This window comes from Hemicordylus capensis, chromosome 2, assembly GCF_027244095.1.
Source record: "Hemicordylus capensis ecotype Gifberg chromosome 2, rHemCap1.1.pri, whole genome shotgun sequence".
Taxonomy (NCBI): domain Eukaryota; kingdom Metazoa; phylum Chordata; class Lepidosauria; order Squamata; family Cordylidae; genus Hemicordylus; species Hemicordylus capensis.
Genome location: NC_069658.1, coordinates 85958475 through 85977006, shown reverse-complemented (window position 1 = coordinate 85977006; position 18532 = coordinate 85958475). Strand labels below are relative to the sequence as shown.

General features: G+C 43.5%; 1 protein-coding gene across 2 annotated transcripts in view; it reads right to left on the bottom strand.

The window, feature by feature from the left end:
* Positions 1–18532, bottom strand: part of SLC12A2 (solute carrier family 12 member 2) — an 88178-nt gene that overhangs the window by 29276 nt on the left and 40370 nt on the right. For both annotated transcript variants that reach the window (XM_053293542.1, XM_053293543.1), the window contains exons 10-14: positions 13328–13476; positions 4957–5064; positions 3242–3365; positions 992–1093; positions 461–616 (exon numbers count right to left, since the gene is read on the bottom strand). In XM_053293542.1, the coding sequence (XP_053149517.1) occupies positions 461–616; positions 992–1093; positions 3242–3365; positions 4957–5064; positions 13328–13476 (639 nt within the window). The remainder of the gene's footprint in view (positions 1–460; positions 617–991; positions 1094–3241; positions 3366–4956; positions 5065–13327; positions 13477–18532) is intronic.

Genomic DNA, 18532 nt, shown 5'->3' with positions numbered 1-18532 from the left:
GGAGGGCTGGTCTTGTGGTAGTAAGCATGACTTGTCCTCTTTGCTAAGCAGGGTCCAACTCTGGTTGCATATGAATGGGAGACTAAATGTGTGAGCACTACAAGATATTCCCCTTAGGGGATAGAGCCCCTCTGAGAAGAGTATCTAGGTTCCAAGTTCCCTTCCTGGCATCTCCAAGATAGGGCTGAGAGAAATTCCTGCCTGCAACCTTGGGAGAAGTCGCTGCCAGTCAGTGTAGACAATACTGAGCGAGATGGACTGATGGTCTGACTCTGTATATGGCAGCTTCCTATGTCCCTAATTGTTAGTGCAATTTACAGAGCCTATCTAGTCCACTGCACACGTTTCTATTTTTACTGAAGTGGAAAATAAAGTGTACTAAACTTATTTAAACACAGCATTTATTTTTTAATCAATCAAATTTTATCACTTGCCTAATGTCTCTTAAACATGCACTCACCTGGCTTCTTGTAAGTTACATAAATGTAGAGTCCTAGAACGATAACATATGTGAGGAGTGCAGCCCACCAGTTAATGACAAACATCACTATGCAGCAAAGTATTGCTCCAATTAGGGACACCCACATGTTGTAGTATTTAAAAGCAGGACGCCAACCTATTTAAAACGCAAACAGAAATGAGGTAAATTAACAGAATGCTTCCCCTTTAAGTGTGCATCAGTGCACATGCACACACATTAACCCAGGATTTAAACAGCATGTGCACACAAGTCTGACTATTGCACACACAGAGGAAGAATTATCAGCATCAGTGAACAGAGATGAGAGAATGCATATTGAAATGCATCTCTTTTAAAGTTTTAAGTTGCTTAATTTTGATTGTCATGTATTACCCTGTTAGTTGAACTGTTTACAAGATTTTGTTCTTTGAACAACAAAAGTTTAATATAATGAATTTCTAATAGACACTTTTGCCTACGTTGACCCCTTCTCCCCCTAAATTCATATGAACAGCAATATAAAATTCCTACCTGGGGATTTTGCAAGTGAAGCGTGGAACACAGAGAAGTTAATTAAGGCATAGGAAGCCAAGAAGAAGTTGGAGATAATTGGAGCAATTACATTCAATTCAGCTGTAAGAACAGAAATATGCAATTATATTGACCGCTTTAACTTCATTAACTAGCTATGGTAACACAGTGTTATTTGCCTCTAACAGTTGATCTATTGAGTTGGGTATCCTTTGCAGTCACACATATGGAAAAGTGCTTATGCAGACCACAAACAGAAATGTTCTGTAAGAGTGGAGTGCTGGCTCCGCTTCCACTCAACTATGTACTTGAAACGCTACACACAAGGCGAGAGGGCAGGCTCTGAACCTTCCCGCTCAGTTTCATCTACTGGCTGGCAAAGAGAATGTCTAGACACCTCCAAATCTGAGTTCATTGACCTCGGAACATCACCTACTCAGAGCAGGGTGGATGGGATGCGTGAGTGCTCTCAATACCCACGGTAGAACAAATTACAGTTTCTGTGCAGTCCCACAAAGGGAGATTAGCATGCTGACTTGCAAGAAAGCAGCTCCTCTTCACTAATATACTCCTGGGCTGGATTTGTGCTGTGAGAAAGCAACAGAAGATTCCTAGGCAAGTGCTTCTTGGAAGCTCTGGAGAATTGGGGTTTTGGTGACAGTCCTGAGACCTCCTAATACAAATAAGTATACACTGATTTTCAACCAAAGTGCTCAAGGCAGTTTACATAGGGGGAAGTCAATAAGGATAGTTCCCTGTCACAAAAATGGCTCACAATCTAAAACGAAATATAACAAATACCAACAACCATTATTGGGTTGTAAAGGAATGTGTTGGGGTTGTACAGGGACAGCTTCTCTATCCCTGTAAAATATAAGAGCATTAGCACTTTAAAAAAGGTGCTTCTTTGCTCAGTTAGTTGGGACGTTAGCAGGCCTTTCTGCTTTACCTTTTTTTCTTGCCTGCTCTGCATTCACTGGAGCCAAAGTGGCTGGCTGTAGTGACAGAGCAACACAAAAGTCACTGTTGATGCAAGAAGATGATGCTATTGCCTCAGTTAAGCTTTGGTGATAAGGACTTGGACTAGAAAGCTCTGGAAGACTGGAGGTTGAAGGCCTAGGTATCAACTGCTTTAACTTGGAAAATTTAATAAATATAGGATTATTTGGATGAGCTAGGTGTCTGAGATGAAGTGGAGCCACATGTCTCAGATATTTTAGACAAACTAATGGCAAATTCCAAGGACAAAACTGGAGGCAAGAAGTATAAGAACTATCTGTGGGAGGGCCCATAGGTGGAGCAGAAGGGCAGAAAGTGTGATCTTGCTTATCTGTAGTCCATAAAGCATTCATCTTTATAGATGCACAAGCCACTATTTCTTCCTCCAGATGTGTAAACTGGCTCCCCCACCCCAAAAAACTCCTGGTGCAAACAGCATTTTCATAAGCAAAGGATATATTAAAACTTCAATTCTGTTAAGTATTCCTTCAGATATATGTAGAACTCTGTTAAACAACTGTATTCAAATTAAGCCAATGTAGAGTTTCTGCTAAGTATGCAGCGAATTTCTAGCAGACTCTTATTATTGGAAGTCGTATTCTGTTACAGAAAATAATATGAGAACTGGAGAGATATACAAATCTCCTTCACCAGCAGTAAACAAATAAAATCACCATGGTGACCAAGAATTTAATTATGGCAATTAGGATTGCTGTGCAGTTTCCAGTCACAATATTTTGCTCGCAGAGTGGGTTTTTAAAAACTGCTATAGCAGTTAAGTAGATTGCCTGACCTTTGCTACTCCTAACCTGTCTCTACAGTTCTCTGTTTGCCTAAACTGAGTAGGCAGCGGCATTTTTAAGTGTCCTTTTTCATTTGCTCAGTCTGCTTGAGTTCCTGCTCTGTTTGGTGCATGCCTTCCTCTGGTGCCACATATTTGCAGTCACAACACCGCTGTAAAAGTATTATTGACTAGAGCTAATAAGTAAACTGTATTGTCCAGAAACTCATTTTGTATATAATAAAAGAATGCTTCTCATTGTACAACAGAAACTATATTAGTGGTGTTGGTTATGTTCACCATAATTTCTGTACTTACTATTGAATATTTATGTGTAAATATGGCTATATTTCACATGGAATCAAGCCAGTGCTCTATCTCCAAAACTAATCTACTAGATAACTGAGGAACTTTACAAAAAAATAAGGTAAATTTGCTTCCCAGCTAACAAAGCATATAAATAAACCAACCAATTAATATGAATCCAAGACCAATCAAGAAGGTCAGAAGATATCCTCGCAGAGGTTCATTATTCTTCCCATAGCCTTTAGCAAACATCAGGAAACCAGGATAAATATTGTCTTTACACAAAGCCTAGAAAGAGAGAGGAAAGGATATGGACAAGTTAACAGGAAAGCCACCCAATATTAACGCAATATTCAATCTGAAGAATATTTCACATACAAGCCTTTTTTAAAAAATCACTTATTTTTCAGAAACATATACACATTAACACACAAAAGAGACCATACACACAGAGAGGAGAGCTGGTCTTGTGGTAGCAAGCATGTCCCCTTGGCTAAGCAGGGCCTGCCCTGGTTGCATATGAATGGGAGACTTGATGTGTGAGCACTGTAAGATATTCCCCCTTAGGGGATGGAGCTACTCTGGTTCCAAGTTCCCTCCCTGGCATCTTCAAGATAGGGCTGAGAGAGATTCCTGCCTGCAACCCTGGAGAAGCCACTGTCAGTCTTGGACAATACTGAGCTAGATGGACCTATGGACTGACTCAGTATATATATGGCAGCTTCCTATGTTCCTAAATCCAGGTGTTCTTAAGCACTGTGGGAAAATTATAAGAAGATGGACAATAAGGGCCCATATTGTTAGATTTAGTTACTTCCTGCATTCCTAAATAAAAATGATTCTAAATTTATGAGTGCCCGAAAGTCCAGATCCTAATAAAAGGTCGTTTGGGGACATTACTTCTCAACTATGTGTATTTGAGAGCATCACTCTATTACCATGGCTACCAACAGAGATGTATCTTAGTTCATACACTCTTGGTTTGACCCTGAAATCCCAGCCATCTGGAGAAGCAGTATATAAACATCAAGTGGCCCAATTAAAAAAAATTAAACAAGTTGTTGTAGTAAAAACTAATTAGCCTACTTTCCTTTCACTATCCCTACAACTGGACTAAATTTGGTTCAAATTGAGGTCCACAAGTTAGATCTCTTGTGCCTCAAATGTTCATGTATCCACAATTTATTTATTTATTTATTTATATTTATTAAATTTATACCCCGCCCAAACTTATGTCTCTGGGCATTTTGGATCGGTGTGCATGATATCATTGCAAACTATGCAACTCAGGTGTCCCTGTGTGTCACTCACTGCAGCTGTTGCCAATTTGGTTAAAATGGGTTAGGCAGTCCACAAATTAGCCCGCTTGCATCTCAGATGTTCAATGCTGCCGCCATTTTGAATTGGGGAGGATGACATCTCACACCACGCCATTAGGGCATCCGTATGTGTTCCTATAGCTACAGCAAATTTGGTTCAAATCAGTTAAGCGGTTCACAAGTTAGCCCACTTGCGCCTCAAATGTTTACACGTCCGCTATTTTGGGTCTGGGTGCATGACATCATCACAAACTACACCACTGAGATGTAGAACTACAACTGTACCCGATTTGGTTTATAATGGTCCAGGTGTTGCAAAGCTGATAGTGGAGGACACACACACTCAATGTCGGGTGATCTCATAAGCCTACTGGAAGGTAGGCTAAAAAACCCATATACCTCTTGAGCTCATTTGTCTTCAAAGTTCTCATTTAAGGCTGACCCTAAACACATTTACTACAGAGTAATCCCCATTGATCTCAGAGGGACAATTGTGAGTAAACATGCTTAGGATTTAACTAAAAGTCTGGCCGGACTTGCTACAAACTCAAGTTCCTTACCTGGAAAATTTTAGGGGCACTGACAAGAGATGCTAATGCAGAAGAAAGAGTGGCAGAGAAGATACCAGCTGAAATCAGTGGTGCAAATCCGGATACCATACTCATTACCTGAAAGTAGAACACAACATTGAAAGAGCTTTTTTCTGAAATCATGTGAAATTAAATTTGTTTATAGGATTTCAGCTAAATGCTATAATAAATATTTTGAAAGTTCAGAGAAAGCAGCAGCACTGCTTGGTACACTGTGCACAAAGTACTCTGAACTGGAACATTTTTCTTGGAGCTCGCTGGTGCTATCATGCTGCAAGTTTTGAAAAAACAAATGTGGAACTATATATATTTTCAAGATGGTGATAATTCAACACTAGTACTACTGTTCTGCACGTAACAGACAAGTTGAAGGCAAGCCAACATCTGCTTGAAAGATATTGAAAAACTGATTGGCATTTTCCAGTTCTGGAACAAATCCAAAGTTTGTGATTTTTAAACAAAATACCAGTGTCTAGATGAAGCTTGCACCACTACCAGTGAATGAATTGCCTCTTTGTTTCAGACAACTTTGTCAAAATAGGCCATTTTTATAGTTGTCAGTGACACCTACTTCAACCGTATTTGACTGGTAACATAAAGTGCATAATAAACCATTTCACAATATAATACAAACAGATATAGGTCTATAGATAGCATATAGGTCTAAGTATTTTATCTCAATGGGACTATTTCTCACACTATTTGACTAAACACTCAGGCACAGGAAATCTGATCACAGAAGTCTAATGGGACACTTCAGAAAATCAGCCCAAATCAGAAAACTGCAGAAATATCTGGAGGCTGTACACATTGCTACAATCATATTCTCACAGGATGACTTGAGCTAGAGAGCATTAGCCTCTTCCCAACATCCAAGAGTCACAAGGTAGAACAAGAGAAGGAAGAAAATGGACTCTCTGTTCAGGCTCATTCTTCCATTAACAGGGAGAATGTTCCATTATTCAGGGAGACTCGAGTAAAACCAGTGCTGGAGATCATATACCATTAGGGGCCCAAATGCATAGACACAATCTGTGCACTAGTTATTCATTTCCCAGACACATTTTGAAAGGTATGAATCAGGTCTCATCTGTAGGCTCCTGTTCAGATGAAATGACTCTCAAGAAGAGCTATCCCAATCTGTGGCTGACATTCCACAGAGTGAAAACTGCAGAGTTAGGACCTACGAAGTGAGCCCCTGGTGGTGCAGTGGTAAAACTGCCGCCCTGTAACCAGAAGGTTACGAGTTCGATCCTGACCAGGGGCTCAAGGTTGACTCAGCCTTCCATCCTTCCGAGGTTGGTAAAATGAGTACCCAGAATGTTGGGGGCAATATGCTAAATCATTGTAAACCGCTTAGAGAGCTTCGGCTATAGAGCGGTATATAAATGTAAGTGCTATTGCTATTGCTACGAAGGCTGCTATGCAACATGAAAGGCAGCCCTGACAGTGTTGCATGACAGGGCAGTTGTGCTACCAGCATCCAGACAATTACACAGCGCTACTCCCATTGGAAAGAATGGGAGTAGCACTGCTCAACTGCCCAAACGCTGTTTTAAGTTGTAGCAGCTAAGGGAATAAGTTATGAACTAGCAAATCCTTGATTCAGCCATAGATTCACTGGATAACCTTAGGCTCTTCAGTTCCCCCCATCCAGAATATTGCAATTAAACTGAGCTCCTTTCAGGGCTGTTGCAAGGACGGAAACAGTGTATATAAAGCACTTTGAACTGTCTAAAGCACATTAATGCCAAAGTTATCATCACTGATCCTAGTTGAAGCTATGCTGTTCAGAAGAGCTCTTAGTCAAAAGCATGCAAGTGTTGCAAGGAATGTGATCACTTGTCTAAAGCTTCAAAGCATTCTTAAACCCTGAATAATTTGACTCAATTATGTGAAATATATCCCTAGATAATCCCAGTGCAGTTGTACTTGGCAGATCTACTTCAGCTACAAATCTCAAAGTTTACCCTTCCCAAGTTAATCAAAGCATATCTCTTACCACAAATTCACTCCACAGTACAACACATAACATTTGGAGCATACTATTTCTCATCTTGAAGGTTTCAGAAAACCATCTATCACTTTTTGTATTAATAAGATTATTACTCCACTAAACAGCTGTTGTGAACTGGGCTGATCCAAGGCTCTCTCTCTCACCTTCAGAGAGGGGGCCGCGCGGTTCTTTTTGTAATAAAATAAAAAAATGCTTTTAAAAGCTTGATAGCAATTAATATGTCCCTATACTCGAGCTGTATACAGAACTAGTCAAACAACGAAACAACGTGCAGGTAATACAGACAGACAGGTAATACAGCAGACCATCGTTTGCAAGTTGCTGCAATCCCACTTTTGACTTAGGGACAGGTTTTGTAGATTTCTGTGATGTTTAAAGGCCTGGAAAGCCTGTTTGAGCAGTGAGACAACAGAATGTGTCTATATCATGAACGACAGGTTACTCACCTGTAACGTTGGTTCTTTTGGTGGTCATCTGTAGTTTTACACCAATGGGCTTTGCGCCTGCGCAGAGACCTCGTCTGAATCTAACAAGCTCTATTTTCCTGGTTTTGGCGGGAACCCTGCCCCCAGCCGCTATATGCAGCTGCGCCACTCCTCATCCCCTCACTCACAGAGTCCACCTTCAGGAATCCAGCGGGGAGGATAGGAGGGCATGTAAAACTACAGATGACCACTAGAAGAACCAATGTTACAGGTGAGTAACCTGTCGTTCTTCGATATGGTCTCTGTGTTTTACACTAATGGGCGCATAACAAGCAAGCACCCAAGGAGGAGGGAAGAGTGAAACAAACAGCACTTTATGAACATTGACACTTCCTGAAACCACAGCATCCCATGGATGATCAGCATTAAAGTCAAGTCTGAAACAATACCAGCAGAATACATATGTGTTTTTTAAAAAAATGAAAATAGATTGCAGTACACTTCTGCCAAACACAGCATCATTTTGTGCCCTAGAATCAATTGCATAGTGGGGGATAAATGAGTGTAGGGAGGCCCAAGTGGCCGCCTGGCAAATCATGTCCAAAGCAACAGACCTATCAAAGGCTACTGAAGTAGCCATTGAGCACACCGAATGTGCCTTAATCGTGGCCAGTAACTGCTTATGAGCTAGTTGATAACACAGTTCAATCGTTGAGACCAGCCACCAGGACATGGACTGGGGTAAAACCTGTAACCCCTTACGAGGCCCATCACAGAGCACAAAAAGAGAGGGCATCTTCCACCACTCAGCTGAGTGTTGGACATAAAAAGACAATGCCCTCCTGACATCTAGACAATGCAATCTACGCTCTGCATCAGAGGTAGGAGTCTGGAAGAATACTGGGAGAGTAAGGGACATAGAATGATGGAATACAGCCATCACCTTGGGAAGAAACTGGACATCTGCTCAAAGGACCACTTTATCCTTATGGAATTGCAAGTAGGGAAGGTCAGCCCTGGGGGCTCACAATTCACTGACCCTCCTGGCGGAAGTAATTACCACCAAAAAGGCAACCTTCCAGGAGAGTAGACGCGGATCCACCAAAGCCAAAGGCTCAAAGGGTGGCCGCATTAACCAAGCAAGGACAACCAGCAAACCCCAGGCAGGTGCCATTATAGGGGGATCTGGAAACACATAGGATAAACCCTTGAGGAATGTCTTAACCAAGGGAACTTTAAACCAGGAAGGCCGAGCTGGGGCGGCCCGGGGGGGGGGGGGGGGAATTAGCCACCACGGCGGCCAGATACACTTTGGTAGAGGAGAGCCTCAGGCCAGACTGCTTCAAGGATCATAAATAGCCACCAATGTTAGTGACAGAAGGATTACCCAGATCAAAACCCTCAGAGTTAGCAAAGGAACAAAACCTTGCCCACTTATGCCCGTAGGACTTCCTAGTGGAGGGCTTTCTGGCCGCCACCAATATGTTCATCAATGCAGGTGGCAAGACGGGCAGATCCTCCACGCGGTCAGATGAGGGGATTGAACCCCGGGACGTAAGGTCTGGCCTGAGACAACAGGTCTGACCGATGCGGGAGGCACACCCACGACGTTGAAGCCGTCGTGAGGCCAAAAGGGCAGTGCCTTGAACTGGTAGGGGAGCCCCCCTACCAAAAACCTCAGGAAGCAACGATGCAGCTGGATCGTCACATGATAATATGCGCCCTTGAGATTGATGGGCACTAACCACATGTCCCGTTCTAGAGTACTCAAAGTGTCTGGTACCGAAAGCATCGGGAAGCGCCAGTAGACCAAGCAGCAGTTCAAGGCCCGAAAGTCCAACATGGGCTGCTGGCCTCTGTCCAGCTTCGATATCACAAAGTATTGGGAATAAAAACCCCAGCTCTCGGGATTGATGACAGGCTCTATCGCAATTTTTAACAGCAGAGACTTCACATCCGCTTGAAGAGCGGGGGTGGAAGGGGTGGACACCACCTTGGAGATGAGCGGTGTTTCCCAGAATTCCAAGGCGTAACCTAGGCGGATCACAGACAGACCCCACTGGTCCACAGTCACCTCTTCCCAATGATCCACAAAGGGCGCCAAGCGGGTTCGAAGTGGCCCCAAGTCATTGCTTCTTGGGGACAGTACCGGGCCACTGCTTAGGGAACGTGGGCTTGCCAGACTGGGTACCGTGCTTGTAATGGTGCTGGGACTTCGCGCCCCGATGGAGACTGCTGCTGAAAGGAAGGCTTCTGTTGGTACATAGGAAGCTGCCATATACTGAGTCAGACCATAGGTCCATCTAGCTCAGTATTGTCTACACAGACTGGCAGTGGCTTCTCCAAGGTTGCAGGCAGGAATCTCTCTCAGCCCTATCTTGGAGAGGCCAGGGAAGAAACTTGGAACCTTCTGATGTTCTTCTCAGAGTGGCTCCATCCCCTAAGGAGAATATCTTACAGTGCTCACACTTCTAGTCTTCCATTCATATGAAACCAGGGCAGATCCTGCTTAGCTAAGCGGACAAGTCATGCTTGCTACCACAAGACCAATTCTCTTCCTTACAAGAGAGGGACAGAACATTGGTACAGAAGCCACAAAGAGGCCCTCTGCGATTTAACCGAGGGCAAAGCAAATGACATCAATCTCACCGTACTGCAGAGATTTTGCACCTTCTGGAGTGTCTCATTGGTTTGCTCCACAAACAAGAGCATGCCCTCAAAGGGAAGGTCCTCAACCTTAGTCCGGGCCTCGTAGTGAAGAACAGGGGACTGCAGCCAGGCATGGCGGTGAAGAGCCATGGACGTGGCCATGTCTTTGGCCACGCACTATGCCGAGTGACAGGCCGAGAAAATCTCCTGTTTGACTACCTGGACCACGTCGCAGAGAAAGGTTTTTGTCGGATCCTTTTTATCCAGAGGCAGAAGTTCGAGAAAGGGGGACAACTTTTCCCAAAGGAACTGATTATAATAGACGTTGTATGCCTGGTAATTTGCCACGTGCAAATGGAGCACCAAGGTGGAGAACAGCATCCTGCCAAAGGAGTCCAACCTCTTCCCCTCTCTGTCAGAGGGGGTCGGCTGACCATGGCCCATCAACTGTTGCAGAGAGGCTTCGACTATGATAGAGTTCTGTGCTGGGTGGTTTTTCAGGAAGGCTGTCTCATCCTGGGAGCCCACCCTGTAGAAACTCTCCAAGTGTCCGTTGCGTTGGGACAATGTGGCAGGCTTCTTCCAATGCCTCTTCCTGATCGCCAGCAGCGCTGAGTTGAGAGGCAAAGCCACCAGCAATTTGGCAGCGGCATCAATCAGAGCAAAGAGAGGGTCTGGTTCCCCATAGCTCTGGGCCCTGACATTCACCCCCAGAGCGGAGGCCATACAGCCCACATAGGCCGAATGGACCTTCAGGTCCTCCAAGGGCGAGACCTGCTTTGAATCCAAGTGTACTTCTAAAGGTGAAGAACCCGGAAAGAGGGGTTCCAAGTCCCCCAAACTTGAGTCAGTCTCGTAGTCCGATCCATCGGCGGGCACGGGTTCTTGTGTGGCCTCCACCGGGTCCCACGGGTAGTCCAGCTTATCAGGCTGGGCCTCCAGTACTGAAGCCAGAACTGGAGGAGCTTGGTCCATGGGCTCAGCAGGACATGGGACCCCAAGTGCCTGGGGAGAGCCATGGTGGCAAGCATGATCACAGGGGGAATGAGAACGTGGCCTCCCAGCAGTGTGCAAGGAAGGGGCACGCAAGTCCCAAGCTGACCAAGATCTGTAATAAGCCCTCATTATATCAAATATCCCAGTAACCCTGGCCATAATCAGAGTATTCAGATCAGACCTCTCCTTGGTACCGATCGTAGGACTCCCTGCTCTCCTGACCGTAAGAACATGCAAGGTAGGGGAGAGTGGTGTTTGAAAGAGCGGCAGTGCTCCGCAGAAGGGACGACCCGATGGTCCCAGTCCCCACCAGCATGGAACACAAGTGAGAGATCGTCCGAGTCCCAATGGTGTCCGCGATCCCTCAAAGCAAACTGAACAGCGTCCCTTCGAACAGGCGAGCGCCGATGCGGGAGCCACACCACATCCTTTGGAAGATGATATGGTGAGTACGACTCATCAACTGATGAAGCACCTTCCGGCTCGTCACATGGTATGGAGCACTCATGACCCTCGGAGGTGTCCTGTGCCCGGGCAGGGATAGAGGACACTGGGTACGAAGGGGCTTGCCTAGGCTTTTTTGCACTCAGGCCTTCCAAGGTGGTACCAGGCTCTGCTTTCTTTTTCTTCGGAATCTGGGGCAAGTGTTGCCCAGCAGGGAAGTCAGGTTAAGGCTTGAACATAGTCTTCTTCTTAGGCTTTAGTGGGGCTGAGTTCAGAGCAGGGTCCAACAACTATGCGGGAAAGCACTCGGCTGTTCGGGCGTGGTCACCACATTGAGCCTGGGCAGTGGTTCTGCTGCAGAAGATGTCGATGCTGGTACCGATACTGGGGTTCCAACCACAGCCAGAGCAGACTCAGGATGCCCTGTTGATATTGTGGTAGCCATTTTCACACCTCTTTGTAAGTTTTTGGCAATGAAGACGGGTCTTGACACTGTGGGACTCCTCTAAGCACAGGAGGCATTCATATGCGTGTCTGGGGAAGTTATCTTGGAACCAAAGTGGACACATTTCTTTAAAAATTTTGTGCCGGGCATGTACACCGAGCAGCTGGCAGGCCTTCACACCTCATCCCAGCCGGTACCTCATCCCAGCCGGGACCAAGGCAAAGAACGGGAGGAAAACAAAAACGCCAAGGAGGAAAAATGCTACCACGCAGAGGAACTAAAAGAGGAAAAGGAAGAGCAGGAAAAACAAACAAGGGAAGAAAAACCTCCACTTGTTGCCGATCTGCAGACTCCACGATGTTGCCTGAAGCGCGGGCGACGAAAGACTAAGGGGATGAGGTGTGGCGCAGCCGCATATAGTGGCTGGGGTGGGGTTCCTGCCAAAAGCAGGGAAATAGGGCTTGTTAGATCCCGACAAGGTCTCTGCGCAAGCGCAAAGCCCATTGGTGTAAAACACAGAGACCATGTCAAAGAAACATAATTCCTCTAACATTTTTCAAATCTCTTGTTTCCAGCCACAGTTACTGTATAGTATGTGATGGGGAGCTATTTGTTCACAACTGGGGGGGGGGGAAGACTCAGTGCAAAAAAAAAAATCTAAAGATTATGAATAGGCCATGTCTAGAATTCATGTACTTCAGGAAAAACCTGCCTTGCTCCTGTAATTTCAAAGATCTCAGATAAAAGTTTTTAAACTATTGCTCACCAGTAATTCCTCTCCCGGGGGGAAAGAGGGAGAGATACAGGAGAATCTCATTAATCGCGCGTCCAGCACTCACAGTTTTGCGTATCTAAGGTTGGGTAATTAGCACCCAACCTTGGCACATGCGAAAAAACCCAGGGGGAAAGGGTTAAACCCATGTATCCATGGGTCAGAAATGGCTGGAAATGACCTCCAAGGTCATTTCTGGCTGCCATTTTGAGCACTGGAGCCATTTTGTGGCTGGGTTGCTGGGAAACGGAGCAAACCCCTCAATTTTTGGCTGATTTTCAGCGCCATTTTCACTCATGGGTGCAGTAGGGCACTTCTGGGGGTCATTTGGGGGGAAATTGCAATTTTCAGCAGTCTGGAACTTAACCCAATTTCCATAGCCCTAATACTCCAGTATTCAGATTCGCTACCCACACCACCACCCCGTCCCTGAATGGAACCCCTGTGAATAACAGGGTTCTCCTGTATACTATTGTAATCTGTTCCTGCATTTCTATTAATCACAGTTTATCAAAGTTTCTCCCTCAAATAATGTATAAAATGTACAAAGTATCTTGAGAAAGCACACTGAAGTATCAGAAGTCACAGCTCACCTGGAAGTTGTTCATTAGCCCGTAATCGCAGACTTTCTTTTGACAGGAGGAGAAGTCAAAGTTCAGCTTACAAGCAGCAGTAGTGCAGTTTGTCCACTCATTAATAGTGTCATTCAAGCTCCCGGTAGCATCCCGAACAACACAAGCACCTATAGCAGAGGGTATACCACCATGATCCTCCATGTAGTAAGTCAGTCATATTAAAGAAGTATTCTAGAAGTTGTTTTTAAGTATACACCCACAAGGAACAAGTTTATTTAATCAATCATGAAATTGCTTTTAGAGCCATAACATTGGAACAGAGATGCCGGATAAAGATATCAATTCTTTTTGTGTTAAGAACATTCACCACAAGCATAAATTTACTCTACCTAAGCAAACCAGACTCTCCAAAATGCTACACACTATATTCTGAAAATAAAGAAGCACACAAGGCTCAGCACAACTACTTAAAATATTAGGAGAGTGTTGCTGCTTTTCTGCAGGAATTCCATTTACATTTGACAATAGACAACTTGTGTATTTGCAATGCTGCCAAAGTATGAGAAGACTTAGTATTTCACTGTTGATTTAGTCTATTTTCATCCTACTTTTACCAAAATCTCAAGGCAGCTTGCTTAAAACAAGCAGAAGACACTGGCTGACATCCTGACTACTGAAATAGCCATACTTGAAGCAGCTGCAGTGAAAAACTGTGTGCTGCTCCAGTGCCTTCTGAATTATGAGTGCAATTGCACTAATATTTTGGTGTGCTCTCCCATGCTCCAGAAGTGCTCTGTAGAAGTGGAAATACGTTCCTGTCTTAAGGGACATGTTTCTGCTTTCACAATTAGTGTGGGGAGAATAATGTAAAATATTGGAGCTCTTGTGTAATTGCACTCATAATTCATAAATGATGTCCCTGCAGTTGCTTGAAGCATGCACACTTTGGTAGTCAGGATGTCAATCTATGACAATGTATCAAGTACTAGAATTAAACCAATCTTTGGAAATATTAATCTAACCTTTGAATGAACTATCTTTCAGCAACAAACAGAATGCTGGCCTGGAACACATACTGAATTTACATACAAACTGCTAAACATTCTGTGTAATAGTGACACAAAAAACCCGCAGAAAGATTCACACAACGCGTTCACACAATGCATGATCCACTTGTGGAACTCTCTGCCACAGGATGTGGTGACAGCCAACAACCTGGATGGCTTTAAGAGGGGTTTGGATGACTTCATGGAGGAGAGGTCTATCAATGGTTACTAGTCGGAGGGCTGTGGGCAACCTCAAAGGCAGGATGCCTCTGAGTACCAGTTGCAGGGGAGTAATGGCAGGTGAGAGGGCACGCCCTCAACTCCTGTCTGTGGCTTCCAGCGGCATCTGGTGGGCCACTGTGCGAAACAGGATGCTGGACTAGATGGGCCTTGGGCCTGAGCCAGAGGGGCTGTTCTTAAAGATATACAATCGCAATACAAATGAAAGCAGCTAACCCATAGTTGATAGGCTTATTGAGATAGAAGTTAAATCTGTCAAGTATAATGAAACATGCAAGGTAGCAGACCTATTGGCTCATAACAGATTTCTAACTATTGCCCTCAGTGAGCAAGTTGCCTACTTCTGCTTTAGCTCAACCACTATCAGGCCTTGATCCTTCTCTGTAATAGAAGAAACCCCGGGACTCTGGAATGTGCTTCCTGATGAAATAAGAGCCTCTCCATCTCTGACAACTTTTACAAAGCAGCTAAAGACACATTTATTCACCCAAGCTTTTTAACTAGATGTAGTTTTAAATTGTTCCAAAATTTTAATTTATGTTTTAATTTGTTTTATGTTGCTATAACCGACCAGATATAGAAGGTTGGGGCAGGGGTGGGGGGGAGAGACAAACAATTCTGTCCTAATGTTTAAACATTAGCAATTCAAGTGAACAATTCAAATGGTTCTTCATAATACTCTGCACGGTATTATGATGCAACATTTGAATTATTATAATGGGGGATGTCTCCTAAATCTCATAAAATTTTATTTATTTTATTTTTCAAGTTTGTAGACTACCCCAAGCATCCATCTCTGGGTGGTTTACAGCAGCATAAAGCAGATTAAAAAATGAAAACCCCAAAACAATTTAAACCTCAGTCCAGTTAAAAAGCTTGGGTAAAAAAATAAGTCTTTAGAGACTTTTTAGAAGTTGTCAGAGATGGAGAGGTTCTTTCAGGGAGTGCATTCCAGAGTCTCGGGGCAGCATCAGAGAAGGCCCATCCCTGCACAGCCACTAGATGAGACGGTGGCAACTGCAAAACAGATCTCAATGAGCGGTGGGGCTCATGGCGAAGAGTAGCATTATTAATCCATTAAGCAGCTCACCATTAGTTAGTGTTGTGATTTTTTTCATCCTACATGAAGTGGTGTGTTTTTAAAAAAAACCTATTTAAAGATTCACATTTCCCTGGCAGAGCAAAAACTCTCCCCCATTGGTGAAGGTGATTGACATCAGAGGTGCTCAACCTCCCTATTCAGGGCAGGCTATAAGCCTCAATCAATCAATCAATCATCATCATCATCAATTAGATTTCTATACCACCCTGTTTTCTATACCACCCTGCCTGTTTGCACCAATTCTTTAAAATAACTGAAGGATTTGGAAAAGGAAAATGCCAGAAGTCTGCCATCTGTAGATTGCTGCATGATAGTACGTAGGTTTGCTAGCAGTGAAGATTATACAGGAGTGGAGATGAGGGGAATGAAGACCACATGGTTAGTATTAGAGTTGCTTCTATGGCATGCCAGTATAGAGGCAAAATAGATTTGATTTTTCTTTCTATCAGGGCTGGTGAAATATGTCCCTCTCCACCAGGGAATGAGAAACTTCTTGAAAATAAAGGGCAACCATTATTACACTTGAATTATTTAACTCATGTTTCTGAGTTGGCCTTGGCCAAGGGCAGCTCCAGAGGAGGGCAAGGGGAGACTGTGAGATACACATTAAATTTCTGAAACAGAAATGATGGTGCAGGTGTTTCAGCAGAGAGGGACAACAAATACAGTTACAGAGAGATTCAAACTGGATGTGACAGTGGCATGTTCTGTATAGTTAAACCCCAATTTGCCCCAATACATTTTAGACTCACATAATTTGAAACTGATATCACATATTACTACATATTTTTTCCTTTAAGCAGTTCTGTCCAGAGTTATTACTAATGTCCTTTTCTGAGTGCTAACTTTTATAGCTGAAACTTTTCTTTGTTCTATCATGCCTGGGGCTCTCTAACAGACAGACTGAAACTCATTAGGTGTAGCTTTTCTGAGCATTTGGAGATGGGAACTTCACTGGTTGAATTTTGGCTGTTGTGCAGCTGAAGTACAGGCCGAATATCAACAGGTGCTGTTTCCATCCTGATAGGGTAAGTAAAGTTTTACCTGTTGGATGCCTGCCTGTCATGCAACTGTTAAAGGTCCTGGGCCCCCTGGTCCTTACAAGGAATTCAGCAGGCGCTTCTGCTTATGGGATACAAGGCTTGTAAAAGTGGACTGTAAAAGCCAGATAGGAGTCCTGTGGACTAGCAGTTCTGAAGTAAAATGAAGGGGTCACTGGCAACAAGAATCAGCAACACTACCACTGTTAAGCAATTGAGCTCTATGTGATAATAGGGGAACAGGCCCAATCTACCTTGGGAGACCCAAGTTAAATCATTCAAATGTGATTATGGTTGCCCTTTATATTCAAGAGATTTTACCAGCCCCGACAGAAGTTATTCTCAGTTGTTAGAGCGAAAGGCAAAAAGAGCAGAAAACGGGCACCCCGCCCCTCTGTACACACACAGTTGCTACCTGTTCTTAAAAAAGGGCAGAAAAATCAAATACACAATATGTGAAGATAATAAATATGTTACAATTTTACTAATAATAAAATGGTCCTCTCACTCTCACTCACTCTCTCTCTCTCACACTCACACACACACCTCACTGAACAACTTTTCTTTTCTCACTGCATCTACCCAAGGTTTCCACGATTACATTTTAGGTACATGCACAAATATGTTCTTTACAATGTGCTTTTTGTTGTGCTCTTGCACAGTGGTACTATATACCACTGTATCTTCTGGATTTTTCAAGTCCAGGTCCTTGTAAGGACCAGTAGTTTTTGCTCAGATTACTGTAGGAAACCTTACTCTCCATATTTAGAATGACCAGGCAGTCTCAAAGAAAAAGAGCAGCGATGTCATAGTAAACCCAACATGGCTGCTTCCCATTTTGCGGGGCATGGCCAAATAGACATTTCAAGTCTTGATTTCAGTTGCATGAGAGATTTCAGACCAAAAAAACAGGTGACTTGCAGTTGTTGACTTCTGAACAACAAACAATTTTGGGGAGACACCTCCATTGTTCATTGGTCCAATGAACAATATATAGAGCAGCATTAAAAATGCTGACCCTTTCATGAAATTGAAGGTCCAGAGGGGGGTGGGGAGTATAGCACCTGTCCCAGCATAAACTCCTGCCCTGATAGACAAAAGCTGGAATGAAACCTAAAGAGTTTATCTTATTAAACAATATATAGTTCTCATGGTTGCAAAGCAGTTGCACTCCTTGCTTACCAATGTCAGTTCACTGTACACTTAATCAGTGTCCCATTGAACCAGTTAAATTTGCTTCTGAATAAACATGCATAAAGATTGACCTGACAGCCTTGTAACTGTATTACTTAAAGCCTTTCAGATGGACCTCAGGTTCTGCTGCAAAGGAAAGCATCTAATGACTTTAAGATACTGAATTGAGAAATTTTCTTTAATCTACAGATTAGTAGAAGCTCTTTTTAGCAATAATTAGAAGGTCCTGGGAATAAGATTATGCCTACCATGTGATGTCCAACTGGTGGGGGTGGGAGCAGTCAAAGGAGGAAGGCCCAACTGCACTAGTATACACTATAGTTTGCTTTCTGAAATACCAGTGCAAGACTAATGTTGCTAATAAATAAGGATTTTTCCAACTAGTAATTTGACTATCGTATTTTATTATATTGAATACTTCTAAAATACAAGTTTCTCTATGCTTACACTAGTCTACCACAGCTAAGCAAATGTGTTAAAGAAGCTAAGTGTTCAAAAGGTTGGAAACTTTGGCAATTTTATTGTTAGTTTAGCATTCAATACATTAATATATGTATACCAAAGCAGCAGTCTATATGGAAAATCTACTTAGCACGCTTAA